This window comes from Coregonus lavaretus (genome assembly GCF_964263955.1).
Source record: "Coregonus lavaretus genome assembly, chromosome: 13".
Classification (NCBI taxonomy): domain Eukaryota; kingdom Metazoa; phylum Chordata; class Actinopteri; order Salmoniformes; family Salmonidae; genus Coregonus; species Coregonus lavaretus.
In genome coordinates, this window is record NC_140000.1 from 51,109,410 (window position 1) to 51,133,013 (window position 23,604).

A 23,604-nucleotide genomic window follows, 5' to 3' on the forward strand; every position below is an offset into this window, starting at 1 on the left:
GGAGACCTTAAGGGGATCGGGTTTGAATCAATGCTTGAAATAGCCACTGGCTGGGTATAGAGGAATCTCTGACCCATATTGTGGATGACCCACATTTAACGCGATGAACTCACACACAGACACCGTACCCGCCAGATCACCTTGGTACTTGTCAAGGCTGGGAAGGTCCTCTGTGCTTTCCTTAGTACTGCAGGAGGGGCTCCTAGAATAGTGCCACATGGAGAATAGGCCAGGGGCCTATAGCTTGGGCCAGACTGAGCCCATATACAGTCCCATGATAAGTGTACATGGGGCGAATACAAATTCTGTCTTAATGCAGGGTGGATCACTAGTCACCATTAAAAATGCATTCGGTTGTATTTGCTCTGAATATCTGTGTGTTGGTTTAGTGCACACAGTTACAACAGTCTCATGCCATTGCATGCACAGGATCAGGAGTGCATGGGTTAGAATTCCCCACTCTCCAGGAAACGTAAAGATGCTGTGAGAATGAAGAACAAAGCTTGCTTTATTGCGACATTGCTGGCGTGATGGCAGGTTGCAATTGTCTGTCAGTGACTACTGTCAGCCACTGATGGTGTTGACGGCTTGGTGACAAGAGCTGTGTGCTGTCCGTCCTCCTTTTACAAAAGTGTGTGTTTGTGAGGGAGTTCCACTTCATCTGTGTGTGTGCGTGTGTGCAAGAGAGAGAGAGAAGGTAGACTAGGAGTCTGAGTGTTTATTGAGTGTGTGTGTGTGTGTTTATGTTACTAATTTTGGCTAATGGAGGAAGCCCATTATCCCTTCCATCTAATCATAAACACTGGACTTTTCTCTTCAAAGCCTAGAAGTTTCAATCTGAGCTTTACAACGCTCCTCTTTGGCATGACTTTGCCCTTTAGCAAGATGGCTGCTAGTGTTATAGTGGAGAACGCTCCATTTCCCAACCCACATCCATCACAGAAATGGGCGAGTGGAACTGTTCGGTACGCAATGCTTGTAGATTCACAGGTCAACATACAATACAATAGGCATGTGAATTCAGTCTGATTTTCCCAAATCCGTCAGCTTGAACGCTAATGGTCTATTGGCTTTTCTGCTTTTACTATCTGAGTTTTAAACAGTCTGTTCTATATGTGAAAGTGAAAGTCTGAGACCATGATATATCAGATAAGAGGGAGGGTATGAGGTTCAATTATGGTCAATGTGTAGCCTCACCTACTATAAATGTTTATAATGTTATCTAGGCTGCTTAAGGAGGTATGTAGCCTGGCTGGCTCTACTGGTCAGTTGAGATCAATCTAGACTAGAGAATGCCACTGTCAACCGGATAATTGGTTACTAATTTAGTAACTGGTTGCATGTGACTTGTAAATCTTACAGTGGTGCTGTTCAATTGAATGCCCCCAAACTTTGCACCTCACTGAAGCATCTGAGAATAGTTGATTTGTGAGTTTTGGAAAAATACAAAAGTCACAATACATTGATAAGTAGATAAGCATTATAAAAGTAGATTACTACACATTGAATGAAAGATTCTTGCTTGATCCTGATAATAGAAGCCCAAGGACTAATATTCCAAAAACAGATGGTAGGAGGTTTGGGCCTGCTGCCTATGTGGTTATTTGTTGGTTATAAAATAATAATATAAATAATATAATATGCCATTTAGCAGACGCTTTTATCCAAAGCGACTTACAGTCATGCGTGCATACATTTTTTTGTGTATGGGTGGTCCCGGGGATCGAACCCACTATCTTGGCGTTACAAGCGCCGTGCTCTACCAACTGAGCTACAGAGGACAAATGATAATATAAGGACATTGGGAGTGCCAGACTATAGTGCCAATTTCCCTGAATAGCCTAAATGCATGATTGTCTCCTCCAAAATATGTATGGTCTGCACTCTGCAGTGCAGATATTAGGTATATTACATAAATTACACTGACATAACAATCTCACAAACCTGCAAAGTCTGTGATTGAGTTGAGATTTTTACCCTCATGTTTTCTAATTCAATGAGAGCCCCACGTGGGAGGAGAGGGGATGTGACGCATCCATTTTCGATGCTTTTGCAAAAATATTCTTCTTCATAACGCGGATACACTGTAACAGCGACAGGCTATCAAATTTGGACCAGCCTCGCATCGTCACTTGAGTTTGTAGTAGGGAACTTGTAGGAAGGTAATTCATTTTGGGGTGGTTCCCTCCACGATAGAGACAGCACACTTTGCTTCCGCTCATTTTGGACTTGCTAGCTAGCTACAGCTGGAAAGTTCACATTTCCGAACATCTTCAACGTGGTCAGATTCAAGAGGTAGAAAACGGGTTGGAATAGATTTTTGGTTTCACATTTTCTTAACGTAACTAATATTAGGGAACTGTAAATACGACTAAGAGCGTGGTGAGGTGGCTAATGGCATATAATACAAATCATCTTCAGTAATGAGTTGAAACGTGTTAGCTAGCCGGCTACCGCTAGCTGACACATGCTCCTGCTGAATAGCGCACGCACTCTGATCATTTTGACCTGCGTTGCAAGGAATTAGATGGCTAATATATAGTGCAGCTATTATGACAAAATACATTGCAAACGATATCATGCTAAAGACAAATGATATGATGGATGGAAAACTATAAATACTTAGGCTGATTACAGTTGGCTAGATTCGTCATGAATAGTTAATATAGGCAGGTTTTATTCTCCCCGCATGTGTTGTGTGCTCGAGGCATTGTTAGGTGCTCAACCGTACAGTAGCCTGTTAGTAAGAGCTAGCTACGGTATTGGCAGGCATTACTCACCGCTGCCTTTCAGCAGCTATCCAGAACACTGTGTAGGTAGTCTGGATAAATATGTGCTCGAAGGAAATGTTTTTGCTTAACGTGTCATTGATTAACATGACATTACTTTTTAGCTCATAGTGTCGCTTGATGGGTGTTTTGTTTGCATGGACAGCCACCACAAGCAATAGAGAGAACGTTAGTGTGCTCACTTTTCCTGGTGTTTATCAAATCTTAGGTCACCCAGACAGTAAATTGTTTAAAAAAATAATATATATATATATATATATATATATATATATATATAAATCAAACACCGACATTTTTTTCAAGCAACGTGTTTTATTTAAACATGTAGCTAACGTTAGTGCTGCTGCAATTTTTGGCATGGATATTTACACAACAGTACATGAAAGGGTTAATTTCGTAAGGCTATATTTTGCCAGCATTCCCCCTCTAATAGAAAACATTCTTATAAATGTTAGTGGGTCATCCACATTTTGAAATCACATAGTCATTAGTACTCAGCGATTTGTGCTTTTGAGGTCGGTTCGGTTTCAGTTTGATTATAATTGTGTTTGTTTTCGGGTTCGATAGTAAAAAAAATTATAAATGCATTCTGTGGGTTGAATGCTGTGTCACAGAATAACACGTTTAATACAATTCCCATGATGGTAGTGACTGCCGATTACTGCTTATCACTTATTAACCATAATTTATTCACATTACTTTAGTTACTTAAGTTTTGTATATTACATTTGTTTTATTTGATGACTTTATTATTTAATTCTAAGTCATCATCTCTATAGAGCTGCTGTCTGACAAAATCACTATTTTAGTAGTTCTTCAATGTAAACAAGGCATACTTTTATGACTGCTGAATACCAACTATCAATCAGTTAGATCATGTATTTTCAGTTAGAGATACACTATATATACAAAAGTATGTGGACACACCTTCAAATTAGTGGATTCAGATATTTCAGCCACACCCGTTGTTGACAGGTGTATAAAATCGAGCACACAGCCATGCAATCTCCATAGACAAACATTGGCAGTAGAATGGCCTTAATGAAGAGCTCAGTGACTTTCAACGTGGCACCTTCATAGGATGCCACCTTTCCAACAAGTCAGTTCGTCAAGTTTCTGCCCTGCTAAAGCTGCCCCGGTCAACTGTAAGTGCTGTTATTGTGAAGTGGAAACGTCTAGGAACAACAACGGCTCAGCCGTGAAATGGTAGGCCACACAAGCTCACAGAACGGGACTGCTGAAGTGCATAGCGAATAAAAATTGTCTGTCCTCGATACAACACTCCCTACCGAGTTCCAAACTGCCTCTGGAAGCAATGTCAGCACAAGAACTGTTCGTCATGGAGATTCATGAAATGGGTTTCCATGGCCGAGCAGCCGCACACAAGCCTAAGATCACCATGCGCAATGCTAAGTGTTGGCTGGAGTGGTGTAAAGCTTGCCGCCATTGGACTCTGGAGCAGTGGAAACATGTTTTCTGGAGTGATGAATCATGCTTCACCATCTGGCAGTCCGACTGACGAATCTGGATTTGGCAGATGCCAGGAGAAGGCTACCTGCCCGAATGCATAGTGCCAACTGTAAAGTTTGGTGGAGGAGGAATAATGGTCTGGGGCTGTTTTTCATGAGTGGAGGCTGTTATAGCAGCAAGGGAGGGGGGGGGGGGCAACTCCATATTAATGCCCATGCTTTTGGAATGAGATGTTCGATGAGCAGGTGTCCACATACTTTTGGTCATGTAGTGTACTTCGTGAAGCAACTGCTCTCCTTTCAATCGCGTGTTCTTGTCTATTTTATGTAGCAGGCTAAAAGAAACACAGATGGACAAGTAGGCTTGCAATGGATTATGGTCATTATAGGTAATTACTACGTTTTCTGCGCTAAACTATGTAGAGTATTGGCCTGTTGGAAACTACAACTCCCTACTACATCGCACAGTTCAGGCTTGATACGATTTATCTCTAGAGAAATTGCACATCGCATTGATATCACAGAAAAAAACCTGAACGTAATGCCTTGGTTAACAAACGAAAAATTACGGACATTTGGGTTAATCGCTCAGCACTAATAGTCATTCACAGGCGCAAAGCGTCGTCACCCTTTAACCTTTAATCTGTTTATGGCTAATTATATTTGAAAATGCATCGAATGTTACACTTGATGAAGCGATAGCTACAATCTAATGCCAGCTTGTCATCCTTTTCATTTGACAGCATGGCTGATTACCTGATCAGTGGTGGTACTGGCTATGTCCCAGAAGATGGACTCTCCGCACAACAGCTTTTCTCCGTCGGAGACGGTCTCACTTACAAGTAAGTTCAGTTCAACCACAATACAAATGCCAAATAGAACCGTGTTGTGCAAGTAAGCTCTCGAACTGTCCAAACCTAAGCGCAAGCGATGATGGAGGAGATGCGGGCGGCTCATTGTAATGACGGCCAACACGTTTTGAATCGCAGATCTGCTCAACAACAGTCTGTTGTCGCCGACGGTCAAACGGCAGAAGAGCTATGCTCTAAAGGCGACGGGTTGACTTACAAGTGAGTAAAACGGTTGACTTTTCAACCATTTTGACACTATATATACTATACTGTAAAATCCTCTTGTCTCTCCAAATGATGAGTTCATATAGGGGAAGCAAATGGTTGTCCCATAAAAATACCTTGTTAATGAATTTGGCCAAAGTAAACACCACAGTCGCCACCAATTGTATTATTTAATTGAGTTTTTAGCTGGCTGAGAAAAGCACTGATCTAAATGGATGAATGAGTAGGACAGGGGTGGTGGGGGTTGATTGCTTAACCTGATCTGCACCATAGGATGATATTTGCTTCCGGTAATGATATGACTGCATCTTTAACTGCTCCGAAGAATCATAGTGCATGAACTGCTATTTGATTCTTTGAGAGACTCAATCACTCTAATCTATCTAGTAATGAAATCTGACTGCACTCATATCCTAAGGCGATGCCCTTTCTTCATCTGCTCTACATAACTTTTGAAGATGAACTCATCACTCATTTCATATTGTCTTGAATATCCCTCAATTAACTTTCACTCTGTTTAAAACAAACTTGATTTCAACAAGCAAAGCATTGGGCTGCCCCAAGATGACAGACGGTCATATTGGTCATTGCATTGGTATGTTACCACAGCGAGCTACTTCACTAATTTCACCCCTTTGTCCAAGACTGTTGGCCAAAACCCTGTGCATCGTTTTGCTTCTTGAACATACTTCTGGCTAGAGGACTTGACAAAAACGACTTGTAACTGCTATAAAATGCTTCCAACGCCTACTTGTTAAAATAGAGGAACATTCACGTCCTTGTGTTGATGTTGTAGCCTATGACTTTTGACTATATATGGCTCCGTTCCAAATGGTACCCTGTGCCCTACATAGTGCATTACTTTTAACCATTGGGAATAGGGTGCCATTTTGTACAGAATCTATGTTACAGATTAAATGGATACCCTAGGGCCTCCTGAGTGGCGCAGCTGTCTAAGGCGTCACTACAGCCCCGGGTTTGATCCCAGGAGAACCATGAGACAGATCACAATTGGCCCAGCGTCGTCCTGGGTAAGGGAGGGTTTGGCCGGCCGGGATGTCCTTGTCCTGTCGTGCTCTGGCGACTCCTTGTGGTGGGCCGGGCGCCTGCAGGCTGACTTCGGTCGTCAGTTGGACGGTGTTTCCTCCAGCACATTGGTGCGGCTGGCTTCCGGGTTAAGCAAGCAGTGTGTCAAGAAGCAGTACGGCTTTGAAGGGTCGTGTTTCCAAGGACGCATGGCTCTCAACCTTCGCCTCTCCCGAGTCCGTAGGGGAGTTGCAGCGATGAGATGACTGTAACTACCAATTGGAAATCACGAAATTGGTGCAAGAAAAGGGGGTAAAAGCCCCCTCCCCCCCAAAAAATAAAAATTGTAAAAAATAAATAATTGTATGGATACCCTGTTCATTCTAAACTGGTTATACGCCGTCTGTGAGACAAACAATATTTTGACAACAAGCAGATACAACTCAACCATTTTGTTTCTTACAGTTTGGGAAGACCATGTTATTTTGTCTTATCCTGGGTAGGTGGTAGTTGGTTTTGATTGAATTGGGGCTTCATGTCATGGGCTAGTTTATGAGAACAGTTTTTAGCTTTATCTATCCATCCTCTTGAATCAATCAGGTTATAGGTGGTTAAGAGCGCTAAGCCAACCTTCAATGTGCCCTTGAGCAAGGCATTTAACCCTAATTGCTCCTGTAAGTTGTGCTGGATAAGCGCGTCTGCTAAATGTACTAAATGTTAGACTTATCAACATCCACACAATAAGGGTATTCACTATTTAGACTATGCATTTGAATGGAGAGTTAGTCCCAGTTCACCGGGGTTAATTGATTAGGCAATGTACGTGTGTGTGATACCAGAGCGTCACTCCTTAATGAAGCGCGTCCTGCTTGAAGGCAAGGCAGAGCACATGACTAGCCCGAGGTACTGTCATGTGAGCGTCTCGGAGGACGGCATTAGAGGAAGTGAGGATGCCCTCCTTAGCACCACATCTGGGCCCATATTACCTGTATCATACAGCTGTGTCTCCACCATGGCAACCTCAGACAAATGCCTCACAAACCTGGCAACCCAGGACGGTAGCGACAGTGGCTCAACCTCAATTAGACTTTCCCTATATCCTCGGCTCCTTTTTAACCATCTTAAAGGAGAAGGTCCAAAGTTACTCCTCTTGGACCTTCTTCTCCAATGTGTTTTGAGAAGGAGGCGAGGGAGCAGATGCAAGGAATCGAAGGCAAGATACATTGAGAAAGAGCCAGTGAGAATACATCTGGCTAAGGCCTACTGGCTGTGAGGTGTTTGCTCACCTGTTGCTGCTGTAATCTGGCAGGCTTACTGCTGGCTTGTCCACACCAAAACACCCTGGACCTGAATACACGCTCCCTTATGAAAGTGTTCGCCAGGGTGAGCTGAGATGTTCTGTCGGTGTCTCAAGGTCATTTCACCAAGCAGGATCAATATTCTTTCAGCAACTCAACATTTTCTAGTACAGCAGACGACTCTGCTGCATGACATTATCATATATTATCTCTGTCGTAAAGAATTAATGAATGCAGTCATTTTCTGTCAATGGCTTCATAGGATGATTCCATGATGATGTTGTCTTATGATCACAGCCACCTAATCATCATCTGCTTCTAATTAGCCCCATTCAACCCACTCACCTCTCCAACACAATTCTCCCCCAGGACATTGCTGTAGAAGACAATGTATTTTCAATCCACTTACATGGCAAAGGGACGATAAATGAAAAGATTACAATCTTGACATGATTATGCATGTATAGTGAACTGCCTTTGCAGAAGTGTAGTCTAGAACAACATTATGTAGTCGTGTTATCCAGGCTTGTGTCAAAAATAATCTTGCATGAAATTAACACAAATCAAATCACACCCAGTATTACTAGGGCCTGCAACTTTTGGTGTTTTAATACAGAAATGTCATGCAATAGATACAGTACCAGTCAAAAGTTTGGACACGCACCTGTCATCAAGGCAAAGGGTGGCTACTTTGAAGAATCTAAAATATATTTGGATTTGTTTAACACTTTTTTTGGTTACTACATGATTCCATATGTGTTATTTCATTAGTTTTTATGTCTTCACTATTATTCTACAATGTGAAAATAGTAAAAATGAAGAAAAACCCTGGAATTAGTTTTTGACTGGTACTCTATGTATACATTAATAGTATTAAAGACTAGATAGGTAGGTGCACTCTAAATCAGATCTACCCACTTTCTCTACTTAGTGGTTCAAGGGTCATAATAATACTGTCTAACTCAGGCAGTTTGTGGCTGTCTGCAGCACTGGTGTGGCCGAATGGCATCATGCGTTTGTCCACATTCAACATTCGAATGCAAACCATATTCAAAGGTAGTCAGTGTTGTCTTTGGTATTTAAAACCCTAATGTTTCACGCGTGCCAAGTCCAGCTCTAGTTAGTTATTCTCGAATGCCGTGTCTCTGTCGGAGATACCAGTATAAATAAAATGACCGCTTATCAACTGATCCAGTGACACTCTTTACCATTTGGCTCATGCTGGTAAGGGGTAGGTCTGGCTAGAGAGAGCTGATCCAGAATCAGCAGAGGTTGGTGGTTGCCTTAAATGCTGGCAGATGTTTTCCCCTCCGCCTCCGTGTCCCTGACTGTGTTGATGTTTGTGAGGTGTCTGGAGGGTGCAGGCGCACCCCACCCTGTCCCATTTGGTGGACTTATTTTAGGCCCGATCTTCTCACCCACACAGGCGGAGGAGACAGGAGAATGGTCTCCACGGATGATAAAGAACAGGGGGCCGTTCTCGCTCTCTTTTAGTTTTGTGCTCGCTCGCTACTCCCGTTCTATCTGACTTAGAGCTGTTCTCCTGCATCTTATTCTGGTTTTCACTTTTCCCCCATCTCTCTCTGTCACAGACAAAGACTCACTTATTCGTCTCTCTCCAGTCTGTGTTTTCACACTCATCTGCCAAACCACCAGATCCACCCATCTGTGAAAAACACCCATCATCCTCCTCTCTCTCCGTCTGTCTCGTTCGCTCTCTCCCGCTCCCTCTCTGCCAGTCATTGTGTCCATTCAGTCTAAGAAAGGAAGTTAAACCCCAGATGCTTTTGCAAAGTACTGGACTGTTAGGGTGAGACGGTGTTTCTTTTTTTTTTAGACTAGAGTACAAGGCAAAGAGAAGGGGCACCTTGGTCAGACATCACTAGAGGGCCAATTTATGAACATAAATTATTTTACCATTGAAACACTCATTCAAAAAAACATATGCCTTGTTTGATACCACAAAGGAATGGATACCGACATTTTCTCTTAATTCTTAAAGCAAACTGACTTGTAGTTTTAGTTTGATTCAAATTTCCATCACAGGCAACTTTCGGCGCAGACTCCTCAACCATTGCGAGAACTAGTTTTCCCTATATCGTTACCAGGCTCGGTCGAAGTGGCAGTTCGAGGGGCTGATTGGCATATATTCCCTTTTTGGCTTTCAACACTTCCTGCTTTGGACCCAACTCCAACATGGTGGAGGTGCTTGTAAACGTTGAAATTGGGTGGAAAAAAGGGCGCGGGATATGGGCCTTTTTATTTAAAAAAACGTATAGGCCACTTCTGACCCACTGTCACTAGTTGGCTGGCAGTTGCATTGCACTGCACTATGGGTCTTGTAGTCCTCTTGTCTTAAGCCATCTTTCTTTAGCCATGACAATGTGTGAACCTTGACCCCTGACCTCTTGTTCTGTCTGTCTTTCAGCGACTTCCTGATTCTGCCGGGCTTCATTGATTTTACCTCAGACGAAGTGGTGAGTAGTCCTCTCTTCTCCTCTATGACTATCATACATTCCAGAAAGCTAAGACAATTCAATGTGGGTTTTGAGCGACAGACTACACTTCGACCTACCTTCAGCCTACTGTTCTGTTCATGGGCTCAATTCCATTTTGTTCTGAGACCCTCTTCCCTAGCCCATTCCTCTTTAGTGTTTGCCTATAGAGTAATGGGTAGGTGCAAGCCATATGATGAAGGCTGCTCTTAGCCTGTTGGAGAACTGGATAGTGAACACCAGTCTTGTTCTTCCAGATCTCTGAACACTACAGGTATAATGACTAGGGGTCAAAATGGAAGTCCCTTAGACTCTTGCACCAAGTGAGAGCAGTAAAGCTTCCAACTCATTCCTTACTATTTCAGCAGACACTCCTTGCCAGAGCCACTTCTGAAACCAAAGCTTTTTTACAGTACCCTGTGTCCACACAGATGCACAAACAACCCTCTGCATTCAAAGCCAAAACCTAATTCTGTAATTGCAGCTTTTCCTAAAATATTTTTTGCTCTCAGCTTCCTTCGTCATCCCTAACCTCCTAGCCACCCTATTTTGACCAAGATGGCCTCCCACGCCTGGTCTCTCTCTGTCTGTGTTTATGGTTGTGCCTGGTTGGTTGGTTGCTCACTCTTCTCTTTCAGGGGATGATGTGAGCGTTAATCTCAGGCTTTATGTGAAATCCCCCTGCCCTTCTCGCTCGTCCATCAGGGGTTTTTAATCTAATTGACATCTTTAATCTCCTGTTTTTTCAAATAAAATCCAGACTAGAACACAGCTCTTGTTGCTGTGGAAGGCGCCTGTCTGCGTTGTTGCCGTGGCGTTGTGGGTTGTCTCCATAGGGTTGTAGCCTGGCCTATTTTCTTGACGGTTAGGAAGCGGATTCACACTGATAACTTGGACGAGCCTGTGTTTGCCTCAGTCTCAACTGAATACAGTCAAAGTTCATGCAATAATGTTTGTTCAGACTGTAGTCTAAACTAGATTTATCCCCCTCCCATCTGCACAGGGATGTTTTATAAGTTTGAGGTGGGCCTCCATTTGGTGTTGCAATGGGGAAATTATTCAAATAAAATGTTTGGAAATTATTGCTGGTCACACCATGTGCAGAGGTGGTCTCTCAATTTTAAAGGTTAGCCCTTTGTAGAATTTGGCAGGGTAGTGCAGTTGAGCTGCCAAAGTGTCCAGTCATTTCAGAAACACAACAGTCAGTCTCGGTACGATATAGCAGTTTACATTTGTCACAGATATGGGAGGAAAGCTCTTGACGTGGTAACATGCCTGCTCTGGGTTTCTCATGGGGGAGGAATACCATGTTTTCCCTCCCAGCTGTGACGAACGTGGACGTGGCCTTTTTGTGTTTTGGGAATCTGAATTGAGTGAATCTGATAAAGCTGGGAGTTTCTGGGATAGTGGGATTCTTTTATTTTTTATCTGAGAGAAGGGAACTTTCCCAGTGTGTTGGCACATAGTTTCTAACAAGGTCACGGCCTGATTGTGCAAAAACGTCTCCAGAAAGACTTGGGTCCCTTCAGTCACATGCATCAGCTTAGTCAAAACAACATCTGTCTTGTCTGTTTGATGACAGATAAAATGGAGCACCTGATTTTTTACGTTTAGGCCAGACAGCGATGTCTGCTTTCCAGTTGTTTGATTGTTTACTTGCTGTTGCCACTCTCGTCTGAGACCTTGAGACTTTGAGACTCATCGTACAGTCAGTCATTGAAAGCATGCTTGGACCAAAAGCTGTAATTTTCCAGACCACATTAGACAAACGGGTTTGTTGGTGCATTTCTGCCCCCTAGTGGACAACTGCGAAAGCAACCTTTACCATTACAAGCAATGCTGTCCAAGGTTCTCTTTTCTTCATGAAGTAAATTACCTACACTCTGTATTAGAAATGAAATGATATTGAGTATATTTCCTCAGTGTGGACATTTACACTCACTGCAACACTCTAATATTATCTAGTGTGCTGGTTGCATTTTGAATGACTTATTTATTTCCTGAACATTTAGTGGGTTATTGAGCCAAGATGTCCTCCTTCCTCTCTCCCAGGACCTGACCTCTGCTCTGACCAGGAAGATCACCCTGAAGACACCTCTCATCTCCTCCCCCATGGACACAGTCACAGAGTCATCGATGGCCATCGCCATGGCGGTAAGAACTTGCCGCCTGACACACGAGCCAGTAAAAAAATAAATGTATATAATAAGTAAAAAGTGTCCACTAAGCTAGAAATGATTGTGCGCTTTCCACATCAGTCACATCCAAAGTGTGTTTTGTTGCTGGGGGAAAAAAGTACCATAAACAGTATTGCGGCTCCCAAAAGTGATTTCTACTTGTCGGGGTGTTTTTTAATGCCTTTAGCTCATGGGAGGCATCGGCCTCATCCACCACAACTGCACTCCTGAATTCCAAGCCAATGAGGTCCGCAAGGTTAAGGTAAGACCCCGTAAACACCTATGAAAACATTCTGCCTACTTAATATTTACCTTTTATGGTCTGTCAAGTCATATACCTTTGTAGTTAACCGCATATAGTCATGTATTTACTTGCATAATTTTAAGTTGATTGGTATTAATTGATTTATCAGCTATTGGGTTGCAGTGCACCTATGCCCGTGATAGTGTATTAACCAGTATATTTGTTTTTTGTCCAGAGGTTTGAGCAGGGCTTTATCACAGACCCTCTTGTGTTGAGCCCGCGTCACACGGTGGGGGACGTGTTCGAGGCCAAGACACGCCACGGCTTCTCTGGCATCCCCGTCACCGAGACTGGCAAGATGGGCAGCAAGCTGGTGGGCATCGTCACCTCCAGAGACATCGACTTCCTCTCCGAGAAGGACCACAGCCGACCGCTGGAGGAGGCCATGACTAAGAGGGAGGAGCTAGTGGTGGCCCCAGCCGGTGTCACCCTGAAAGAGGCTAACGACATTCTACAGCGGAGCAAGAAAGGTGAGCCAGTCGGTACAGTCCGTCTAGGAGTCTATTGTCGCCTGTTTTCTGGTACAGTGTTCTATTGTATAATCCTCTACTTATTATTGATTTGATGTTCTTTGGTTTGCTGTACAAGGTCATTCATGAAACCACCTGTTTGAGGTTATGTGGCAGAATGACTTTGTCACCTGCTTTGGTTTGCTGTACAATGTCATTTATGAAACCACCTGTTTGAGGTTATGTGGCAGAATGACTTGGTCACCTTTAACAAAGTCTCTTTCTCCACCCCTTTCCTCCCACCAGGCAAGCTGCCCATCGTGAACGACAGTGATGAGCTGGTGGCCATCATCGCCAGAACAGACCTGAAGAAGAACAGGGATTACCCCCTGGCCTCTAAAGACTCTCGCAAACAGCTGCTGTGCGGAGCCGCCATTGGCACCAGGGACGACGACAAGTACAGACTGGACCTGCTGATGCAGGCTGGGGTCGACGTGGTCGTACTGGTGGGTTCGGGGTTTGAGGTTGGGGTACGGTTGGGGTTATGGTTAGGATGCAGATGGGGTTTAGGTTGGGATCCGGTTGTGGTTATGGTTGGGGTAGGTGGGAGGGTTGGGTTAGGGGTTGACCTGTTCATGCAGTTTAGGTGGACATGGTGGTTAGGGGTCGCGGTTATGGTCGAGTTATGGTTGGGTTACAGTTCCATGGTACTGCAGTGCAGACATGAATTGTTTTCTCTCTCTGTTTCTGCAGGATTCCTCACAGGGCAACTCTGTGTATCAGGTCAACATGATCAACTACATCAAACAGAAGTACAGCGAGCTGCAGGTGGTGGGAGGGAACGGTGAGAGAGTGTGGAGCGCTGGGAAAGGATTTATCACTATATGGCAATTCCACCCATCCAGTTGTTGTAGATCTTTTGAGAGGCTATCAAGATCAGTCTTGGGAAATATTGTTTATTCAATTGAACGTCTGTGGAAAAATACAGTAGACACTTACACGCTACACCTTTCTTTTCCTGCATCCTGATGAAGTTGTGTGTTGTCTCTTGTAGTGGTGACGGCAGCTCAGGCCAAGAACCTGATCGATGCAGGAGTGGATGCTCTGAGAGTGGGCATGGGCTGTGGCTCCATCTGCATCACCCAGGAAGGTAGTGACCCCACCTCCACACCCTGATACTATCAATGTTACAGGATCAATTCCAATCTGAATGCAAGAGAGGATTGTTGGTGGATTTGATCTGAATCCACTTGCAGAATTGACTGAGTTGAAGTGGAATTGACCCAACCCTGAATGTTACACCTTGAGTGCAATGTGCGATTGGAATTGTAGTATTGCGACTAAATGTAGTGATATTAAATAGAAATGTGAAAATATGCATAGGATTCCATCTACCCATAGTAGCTGGCTTTGGATCAGTTCTAATTTAAGGTCAACCACTGAATCTACACAGCAAAACAGAAGACAGATCAGAGCAGCGAGTAACTAACCAAGATGCTACACTGGTTGCTAGTCTGTGTTGTCATGGTGATTTATGAACGCTCTGCTCTCGGTTACCATGGCGATGACTTTCTCCACAGCATTAAGTTCAGAAAATGATGGCAAGAGTTTTAAAACGCAATACAAACGTACTTATTGGAAGAACTTAGACATATTCAATGATTAAATTTTTTAAGTGAACACATCGATTCTGATAATACTACTTCCGTAAAAAATCCATCCATCGTGCACAACCGAACATCGCCTGACTACACCTGTCATATGATATGATGCATTTCCTGTCTCCGTCTCCCGTAGTGATGGCGTGCGGGCGGCCTCAGGGCACCTCGGTGTATAAGGTGGCAGAGTATGCTAGACGTTTCGGCGTGCCAGTCATCGCCGACGGGGGCATTCAGACCGTGGGCCACGTGGTCAAGGCTCTCTCACTCGGGGCATCGACAGGTACCTTTCATTCACATTAATTAATTCACTCTTTCATAGTCATTCATTCTCTTTCATTTTCATGCATACATTGTCATTCACGCTTCCATTGTCATTTATTCATTCACTCACTCACTCATTCATTCATTAACTTACTCCTTCATTCACCCCTTTATAACATGCAGTAGATCAATGTGGTTCATTTCATAGGCTAGCATAGGTCTATATCAGGGCTGTTCATCTCCGGTCCTGGAGGGTCCAAACACTTCTGGTTTTCATCCTCTCCTTCTAATCAGGGACTAATTCAGACCTGGGACACCAGGTGAGTGCAATTAACTACCCGGTAGAAACACAAACCAGAAGTGTTTCAGCCCTCCAGGACCAGAATTGAACAGCCCTGGTCTATAGTCTTACAGTATCTTGATAATGTCTTTACATTAGTTTTCTGTTCACCACTGTTGATCTCATGTCTATTCCTCTAATTCATTCATAGCTGATTTCTGGTAATCAAAGCTAACGTGAAGCTATCGATGTAACAAAACACTAGCTGTACCGAGAATTAGTTGGAGAAATGCTTACCAACCAATGACCTTGAGTTATGACCTGTTCCGCCCCTCCCCAGTGATGATGGGCTCATTGCTAGCGGCGACCACGGAGACTCCGGGGGAGTACTTCTTCTCGGACGGCGTGCGGCTGAAGAAGTACCGTGGCATGGGCTCTCTGGACGCCATGGAGAAGAGCACCAGCAGCCAGAAACGCTACTTCAGGTAGGGAGGATATCACACACTAGTGCTGCATCCCAAATGGCACCCTATTCCCTGGCCTAATATAGTGCACTGCTTCTGACCAGGAGCCATAGGGAATAGGGTGCCATTTGGGGTGTAGACTAACTCTTGATCAAACACGACTAGAATTCATAGGAGGGTTGAAATTAAGACCAGGTAATCTGGGTTATTTCACATCAACAATTGTTGTTAATCGCTGATGAATCAAATTCATATTTTGTTGATGTTCGAGTCTGATTTATATACATGTATTCATTGGTTTGTCCTTAATTCAGACGGTTCACAATGTGATACAATATATGTCATATGTAAGGGATTTTCCCAAAACAAATGATGCCAACTTTCCTGGGTTTAAGCTGTCTGACTGCTCTCAGTGCTCTGGTTGGAGAATTTTCCTGTCCCATCAGCAGTGTCTAAACTGTCTCTGTGTTCCGTCTGGCTGATTCCACAGCAGTGTCTAACCAGTCTCCTCTGTGTTCTGACTGGCTGATTCCACAGCAGTGTCTAACCAGTCTCCTCTGTGTTCCGTCTGGCTGATTCCACAGCAGTGTCTAACCAGTCTCCTCTGTGTTCCGTCTGGCTGATTCCACAGCAGTGTCTAACCCATCTCCTCTGTGTTCCGTCTGGCTGATTCCACAGCAGTGTCTAACCCATCTCCTCTGTGTTCCGTCTGGCTGATTCCACAGCAGTGTCTAACCCATCTCCTCTGTGTTCTGACTGGCTGATTCCACAGCAGTGTCTAACCAGTCTCCTCTGTGTTCCGTCTGGCTGATTCCACAGCAGTGTCTAACCCATCTCCTCTGTGTTCTGACTGGCTGATTCCACAGCAGTGTCTAACCCATCTCCTCTGTGTTCCGTCTGGCTGATTCCACAGCAGTGTCTAACCCATCTCCTCTGTGTTCTGACTGGCTGATTCCACAGCAGTGTCTAACCAGTCTCCTCTGTGTTCCGTCTGGCTGATTCCACAGCAGTGTCTAACCCATCTCCTCTGTGTTCTGACTGGCTGATTCCACAGCAGTGTCTAACCCATCTCCTCTGTGTTCCGTCTGGCTGATTCCACAGCAGTGTCTAACCCATCTCCTCTGTGTTCTGACTGGCTGATTCCACAGCAGTGTCTAACCAGTCTGTGTTCTGACTGGTTGATTCCATAGCAGTGACTAACCCGTCTGTTCTGACTGGATGATTCCACAGTGAAGGGGACAAGGTGAAGGTGGCTCAGGGTGTGTCCGGCTCCGTCCAGGACAAGGGCTCCATCCATAAGTTTATCCCCTATCTGATCGCTGGCATCCAACATGGCTGCCAGGACATCGGCGCCAAGAGTCTCACTGTTCTACGGTGAGTTGTGTGTGTGTGTGTGTGTGTGAGCGAGAGGGAGGTGAGGACAAGAGGGGACCACTGTGTGTGTGAGTGATCTCTGATAGTAATGTGTGTTTCCACAGCTCCATGATGTACTCTGGAGAGCTGAAGTTTGAGAAGAGGACCACGTCCGCTCAGGTGGAAGGAGGAGTCCATGGGCTTCACTCGTAAGTTGGACTCACTCTCTCTCTCACACACACACACACACACACACAGTGTGTGTAACAGTAGTAGATAGTCATGACTTTTCTGTGACTGATAGTGCTGAAACTCTTTCTTAGACATCAGTGTCTTTCTTTCTTTGTCTTTCACCATAGATATTATTTGGTTCCATGTAAGTACATGGAAGTCAAGGGGTGTACATGTGAAGTCAAGGGGTGTGGCCTAGTGGAGGGCCCCACATCCCCATTTGCATGTAGCACAATTGTCCACTTGTTTCTAAATGAATGGCAAAGTTTGATCTTTTTGATTAAATTATCCATGTGGGAAATGTAAATCTTACCTTTTAGATAAGTGCTTCCCATCTTGATGTTTGAATCTGGCAACTAGCCTATAAGGACGTCTAATATGGCGATGTGACGTTCCCTTTCAGATTATTACCTTGTTAGTGGGAGGAGGGGTGCTCGCCATTACGCAGTTCATCTTTGAATGGGGATGGACTATGGGAAGCTTTGTTAGTGTCCACTAGACTCCTTCCCTCCTCTCCTTCCCCAGTTATCCATAGGGCAGATAAGCCTGTAATAAATATACTGGCAGATGATAGGGGATTGAATGGGATTTGTCAATCTTTGTTTTATAATTGAATCAGTATGACATTGCTTAGACAGATTGATAGCTGACGTAATAGGAAAGGGTAATTGATAAGTTCTATCCAGTTGTTTTAGAGCAGGTAATAGGAATTGTTTCGTGTGGTCGATATATTGTTGATTTATCATTGATCACTGATAGATGGTATCATTTATTGTGTTTTTACGATGCCCTTTCTCTGCAGTTACGAGAAACGACTTTACTGATGGAGGGGCCAGAAAGAAGCGGACTAGGGCCGCCCCCGACGTCCCCACCCCCGTTGTGACCAAACGTAACCACCACATCTGACACCCACCTCATCACTCACCCTGCCGAAACCCCACACACCCCACGGGAGAGGTCTGGGGGTGAACACCTGCAAAACGAACACGATCACCTGGGAAACATGGGATTTTGCACTTACGAAGCGGAACATCAGGGTTTTCACCGTAACCCCCTCCACCCAGAATACCGGGCCCCTTGGCGTGTGTGTTTGTGAGCTTGTTGAAGGAAGTATGTGAATGTCTGTGTGTGTGTGCGTGGGTGGGGACAAACTCAGTGAAGAAGGTGATGTTGTGCTACCCGTTTTCCTCTTCCTGGTGAAACTGAGAGAGCCATGCTGACACCCCTTTCTATTCTCTGGGATCTGCTCTTACCTGCACCTCCACATCAGAAGCCTCAAACATCCAAATCAAACTGTATGTGGAAAAAACACTTGTCTTGCTACTATGTGTGCAAGTGTATTGTGGCAATCCTCCTTTATCTATGTAGTTAGTTCTGTTTAAGCATAAAGATGTTAACTGCTTTGAGAAAAGTATATTGTTCTGTTAAATTTGTGACTGTGATTCAACCGACAGACTCATTGGCTGGGACTATATACTAGGTGACGTTCCCTCGCTGTAGTGGCCATATCATACCCCCTAAGTCGACGTGAACCAATAAACTAGTGGCCCATCACAATGCTTCTAGTGTGTTGAGAGCACGGTTGGGACCAAAAGCTAGGAATGTTTTTAAAACCACAGTGTAGGTCAACGATAGGTAATACAATAATCTTTTAGACTGGAATAAAACGAGTTTAGAGAGAATTGTTTGATTAAAAGCTGTAGAGCAGGGTTCCCCAACTGGCAGCCCGCAGGTCAAATGGTTTTATTTGGCCCCCCAATTTAAAATCAATAAATAATAGTAATAATTTTTCATTGTTGGACAAAATAGTGTAAAAACACCAGGAAATCAGAACCAAGTGATTTTAATTTTGGAAATCTGTTCCCAAGTATTCCCATGCATAATAGAGAGACGTGATCGTATACAAATGTAAGCAAGGTTTGAAATTATTATGTTTAAGTCAGATATTATATCGGTTTGGGCTTCTTGCGGTCAATTTGCAGTCTACAAATTATTTGTAATTATGTTCCGGTCCCCCGACCATCCACTGAAGAAAGAAATCGGCCTGCGGCTGAAGCTAGTTGATGTTCCCTGCTGTAGAGACTCCTGGTTGCTCCAACGGGCATGAAGGGTTTTGATATGCATGCTTTTTTTGTTTTTTAAAGCCTCAACACGGCTGTATTTATACTCTTCTAATTACGTACATACTGCCAAGTCTGTCTGTGACACTCTTTGTTATTAATATTAAAAGCCTAAATTAAAACTAGGAGTCGCAAGCAATGTAGTCCCTCCCTCCGCCCCTGTCCTGTCTCAGATTGTGGCACCGATTGTTAGCAGCTTTTACCTGTTCCGATCACCAGAGATATGCCTTGAAACCGGGTAGATGAAGACCGCACACGACGGATAGTCTTACAACACAGTTTTTACAGGAATTTATGTGCATTACGCTATACGTCCTTCTCTCACCCCCGTTCTCATTTTTTTGAGATACTGTATCTATATCATTCAGCTTATGTAGGAATAGGTTTTTCTAACGTTTTTCGTAAACGGATGTCCTTTTTGCCATTTTTTTTTTTTAAGGATGTTTCTAAGCTGTAGGAGTGACTTGCTTTCCATATTGTGCTAAATTACTTTGCCCTTCCGTGACCACACTTGACTAACGGCACTCTTACAGTTGACATGAATATTAAGTAAATATGTACATGGAGAGGTATGGAGAATTATATACCAGTATCCTGTTCGAAATGGTTGTTGCTTGTTTGCCGTCTCCCTCCTTAGTTATGAAAATCCTCACTGACTATGAAACAGGCCTTGTTTACAATTGGATCACAACAGAAACCGGTTGCTTACGCTGTAAAAATAAATAAAAGTCAAATAAAATATGTTGACTAATGGGTTGTTATTAAGGCTGGCGAATTGCCAGGGACCTCAGGATACGATATAACTGGTGTAGACCTTACCGTGAAATGCGTACTTACAATCCCTTAACCAACCATGCATGCAGTTCAAAAACAATTTGATTTGATCATGATACTTGGGCGCTGATACGATATGTATTACGATTCTATATGAATTGCGATTCAATACTGTGATTTTATTGCGATTCGATGTTCCAAAAATATTGCTCACCATATGTCTGCTGCAGAGGGACGAGTCATGAGAAAAACGAGTTTTGATCAGTCATGGAAATAAAAGTGTTTAATACAAATTGTCTACCGATTTAAAAAAGATGGAGATCAAGCTATGAAGGAAAAATGCTGGTGTTTTGGTGCAGGTACAGTCAACTAACGCAAAAATAATATTGCGTTATTGTCAAAATGCTAGGATATATCGTCAAAAATAATATCCCCATATGTAACTATAGAAAATACGTTATACATGACCTGAGACTTGGTGAAAACAAAACATGCACACTAAAATGTTGACATTTCTCTTTATTTAATCATGTTTTGAGGAAAGAATTAATGACAGTTTTAACATAAATAAATTAGTAAGCGGTTCATATCAAATGTACTGTGTAAGTCAGAAGTTAAAGCACAATTGTATCGGTGGTATCCTACCAGCAGAGGTCACTGCTGCTCTGCTACAATGTTGCTGTTTGTTAAAATCAAGCTTTCCTTTATTGGATGGATCTTAAAGCACACCTCTAACATCTTTAATGCTTGATGTAGAGGCTCACAAACATAATTAAATTTTACTGCACTGAAACAACTTGGCATTGAATAACAATCTTACTCTATGAAAATGTTAAGTACGTTTGTTTTATAAGTCGCTTGGATAAGAGCGTCTGCTAAATGACGTAAATGTAAAATGTAAATGTAAGTCCCATGTAGCTCAGTTTCTAGAGCATGGCCCTTGCAAGGCTGTGGGTTCGATTCCCACGGGGAAACAGTATGGAGAAAAAAAAGTATGAAAATGTATGCACTCACTACAGTAAGTCTCTCTGGTTAAGAGCATCTGCTAAAATGACAATGTTAAAATAAGATTTCAGTAGTCTTGTTTATTAAGTGCTTATTTCAATCACAGTATTATTTATTCAAATGCAAAACTTTTGTACAAATGTAGTTTGCTTTACTGTTTCCTTCTTGAAATGCACAGGAAAACCCACAACTTTTAGTAACGTATCAAACTTCATCATCCAATAGCAAATGTGAAAAAAAAGTCACATTTCTCCTTGGCTTGTGGCATTCTGTGGCAATTAAAATACTCTTGTCAACATTCTCAAACAAACGCTCTCAGTTCATTTACTCAAACATTTGGCACTATTTTACCTTTCTTGACAATGAAGGCTAGCCTAATTAATCAAACCGCTTGTTGCTCCTTACAAATCGCGACGCCATCTTGAAATCTTCTTCACAACACCTTATTTCAGTCCAGTCCTCAGTCTTTAGCCGTTGACTGTTGAGAGCTCTGCCTACAGGTCAATTGTCTCACTGCAGATGCTCATCGCATCAATCTGTCTGCAGACATTGATGAACTCCTCTTGTACGGACCGGTCCGCTTCAGACTCTAGGTCAAGACTCTCCTGTGAGGCTGACCCTAGTGTGCAATAGTGTATCTGTAGGTGTGAGCCCTGGTGGCTGGAGGCTGTGATGCAGCCTGAGCTACCGCCTAGGGATGGAGGTTGGGCGTGCCCCTCTGGCCTGGAGTAGAGGACCAGAGAGGACCCCCTTAGGGAGGGTCTGTACAGGGAGCAGGAGGAGGAACTTCCCGTCCAGCGATCTGGGGAGTTGGAGGACAGGGAGGGAGATGGTGCAGCACCCAGGATGGTGTTGCCCGCCAGGGGGTGGTTTGGTAGAGGGGTTGGGGGCGGGGGGACCATCTCCACACAGGAGGTCGTCCGGTACAGGCCTGGGTCGGCTGAGAGGGTCCCTCGAAGCACCTGGCCACCATTGGGCAGGGTGGACTTGGAGTAGGGGATGTTAAGTGACAGGTCACTGCAGCAAAAAGCTATGGATGGGCTGAAGAGGCTTATGGGAAAGAGGTCCTCGCTGAAGAGCGCCTCGTCAATACTACGGCGTAGGTTGATGGGCGATGGCGGCCGCAGGTCAGCCGTGGAGTCGCTGGTGAAGGAGGAACCCCCGGACGCCACTCCACCTCCCCTGTCCTCGGGCTTGCTGGAGCCAGTCAGACCCAAATTCAGGTCCAGGTCTCTGTAAGCCAAGGCCCGGTTGCTGTGGTACAGGAGGTCCAGGCCATTCAAGCTGCTACCTAGCCTTTCATCCATCAGCGTGTAGAGGGGCAGGCACTCAGTCTCCCCGTGCCCAATGTCGCAGATGGCCAGCTTCTCCTGCTGGCTCAGGGTCCACTGGTAGGTTCCCGGCATAATGGGCGACTTGATTGCCAGCAGCTCCGTCCAGCAGCTTCCAGGCTGGGGAAGGTGGTCGGAGCAGTAGATCGGCTGGGACACCACCAGGGCTAGGGTGAGACAAACCCCGGCCTCACAAACCCTGCAGCTGAGCTGGAAGGTCCACCAAGGCCAGGGGCAGAAGCCCTCTGCCCCTCCGGCCAGCCCCAGAGCGTGGAGCATGGCGTACAGCTGCAGCCCGGTGCATGCCAGGCAGAACAGAGCCGAAAGGCACACTGTCGCAGCCGCACGGTCCCAGTCCCTGCTCTCAGCAAAGGGACAGCGGTTGTATCGCTCAGCTGGAGTGGGCGAGGTGTTATTCAGGTGGTAAATGTGCTTTGAGTCCGCCCGCACGTAGCAGAAGAACACAAAATAGGCGGCAGATAGAAAAGAAGCCAGCGCCACAAACGCTCCCCGGGAGATAAGTGAGATGAAAAGGCAGAAGGGCGCCCTCCTCTGGTAGAGCTTTAGCAGTGCGACGGGACCGAAAGCTGCAGCGAAGTGCAGCAACACCAGACAGGCCAGGAAACAGGGCCTCTGGAAGGCAGAGTAGGATAGCTGCATCCTGGAGCGCATGGAGAGGAGCAGGAAGACCAGGCCGAAGGCTGCAGTCAGGCAGGGGAACGGGGCTTCGTAGAGCAGCAGGGAGGCCTCGGTGGAGGGCAGCCGGTCCTGGTGGCCGTAGGCATCGTAGAGGAGGGAGAAAGCCCTGGTACACCCTGCAGCCAGGAGGAAGACGTTGACCAGGGCGAAGTAGCCACAGCCGGAAGGGCAGCGCAGGGGCAGGCACAGCAGGTTGAGTGCCGAGGCCAGGGTCACCATGGCAAAGATGGAGCCCAGACCGTACACGTGGGCATCCCAGGCTAACCCCCAGGCGGCCATGGCGCTGTTCCAATCAGAGTGCAGGGGAACGAACATAGGCCGGGCCGGAATCAGGAAGGGGTT

General features: G+C 44.7%; 2 protein-coding genes across 7 annotated transcripts in view; one reads left to right on the forward strand and one right to left on the reverse strand.

Moving 5' to 3' along the window:
- The first annotated feature begins 2,065 nt into the window (after nt 1–2,065).
- LOC311140315 (inosine-5'-monophosphate dehydrogenase 1b) lies at nt 2,066–20,194 on the forward strand. Of its 6 annotated transcripts, none has more exons than XM_084175324.1 (15): nt 2,066–2,162; nt 5,002–5,100; nt 5,248–5,328; nt 10,087–10,135; nt 12,206–12,307; nt 12,518–12,592; nt 12,810–13,104; nt 13,390–13,589; nt 13,837–13,927; nt 14,138–14,233; nt 14,881–15,024; nt 15,626–15,770; nt 16,980–17,123; nt 17,228–17,311; nt 18,136–20,194. In XM_084175324.1, exons 2-15 carry the CDS (start codon nt 5,003–5,005, stop codon nt 18,155–18,157), a joined length of 1,626 nt encoding a protein of 541 aa, XP_084031450.1. In that variant the 5' UTR covers nt 2,066–2,162; nt 5,002; the 3' UTR covers nt 18,158–20,194. The 6 variants fall into 6 exon arrangements, with proteins under 6 accessions (XP_084031450.1, XP_084031453.1, XP_084031449.1 ...); XM_084175323.1 differs by having other exon boundaries at nt 2,098–2,295; XM_084175322.1 differs by lacking the exon at nt 2,066–2,162 and adding an exon at nt 4,605–4,647.
- Nucleotides 20,195–21,726: 1,532 nt separating this feature from the next.
- LOC311140105 (proline-rich transmembrane protein 4-like) overlaps nt 21,727–23,604 on the reverse strand; it is a gene marked incomplete at both ends in the record, with an annotated part of 10,958 nt that continues 9,080 nt past the window's right edge. The window contains one exon of the mRNA XM_084175042.1: nt 21,727–23,603. Within this exon, the coding sequence (XP_084031168.1) occupies nt 21,727–23,603 (1,877 nt within the window). The remainder of the gene's footprint in view (nt 23,604) is intronic.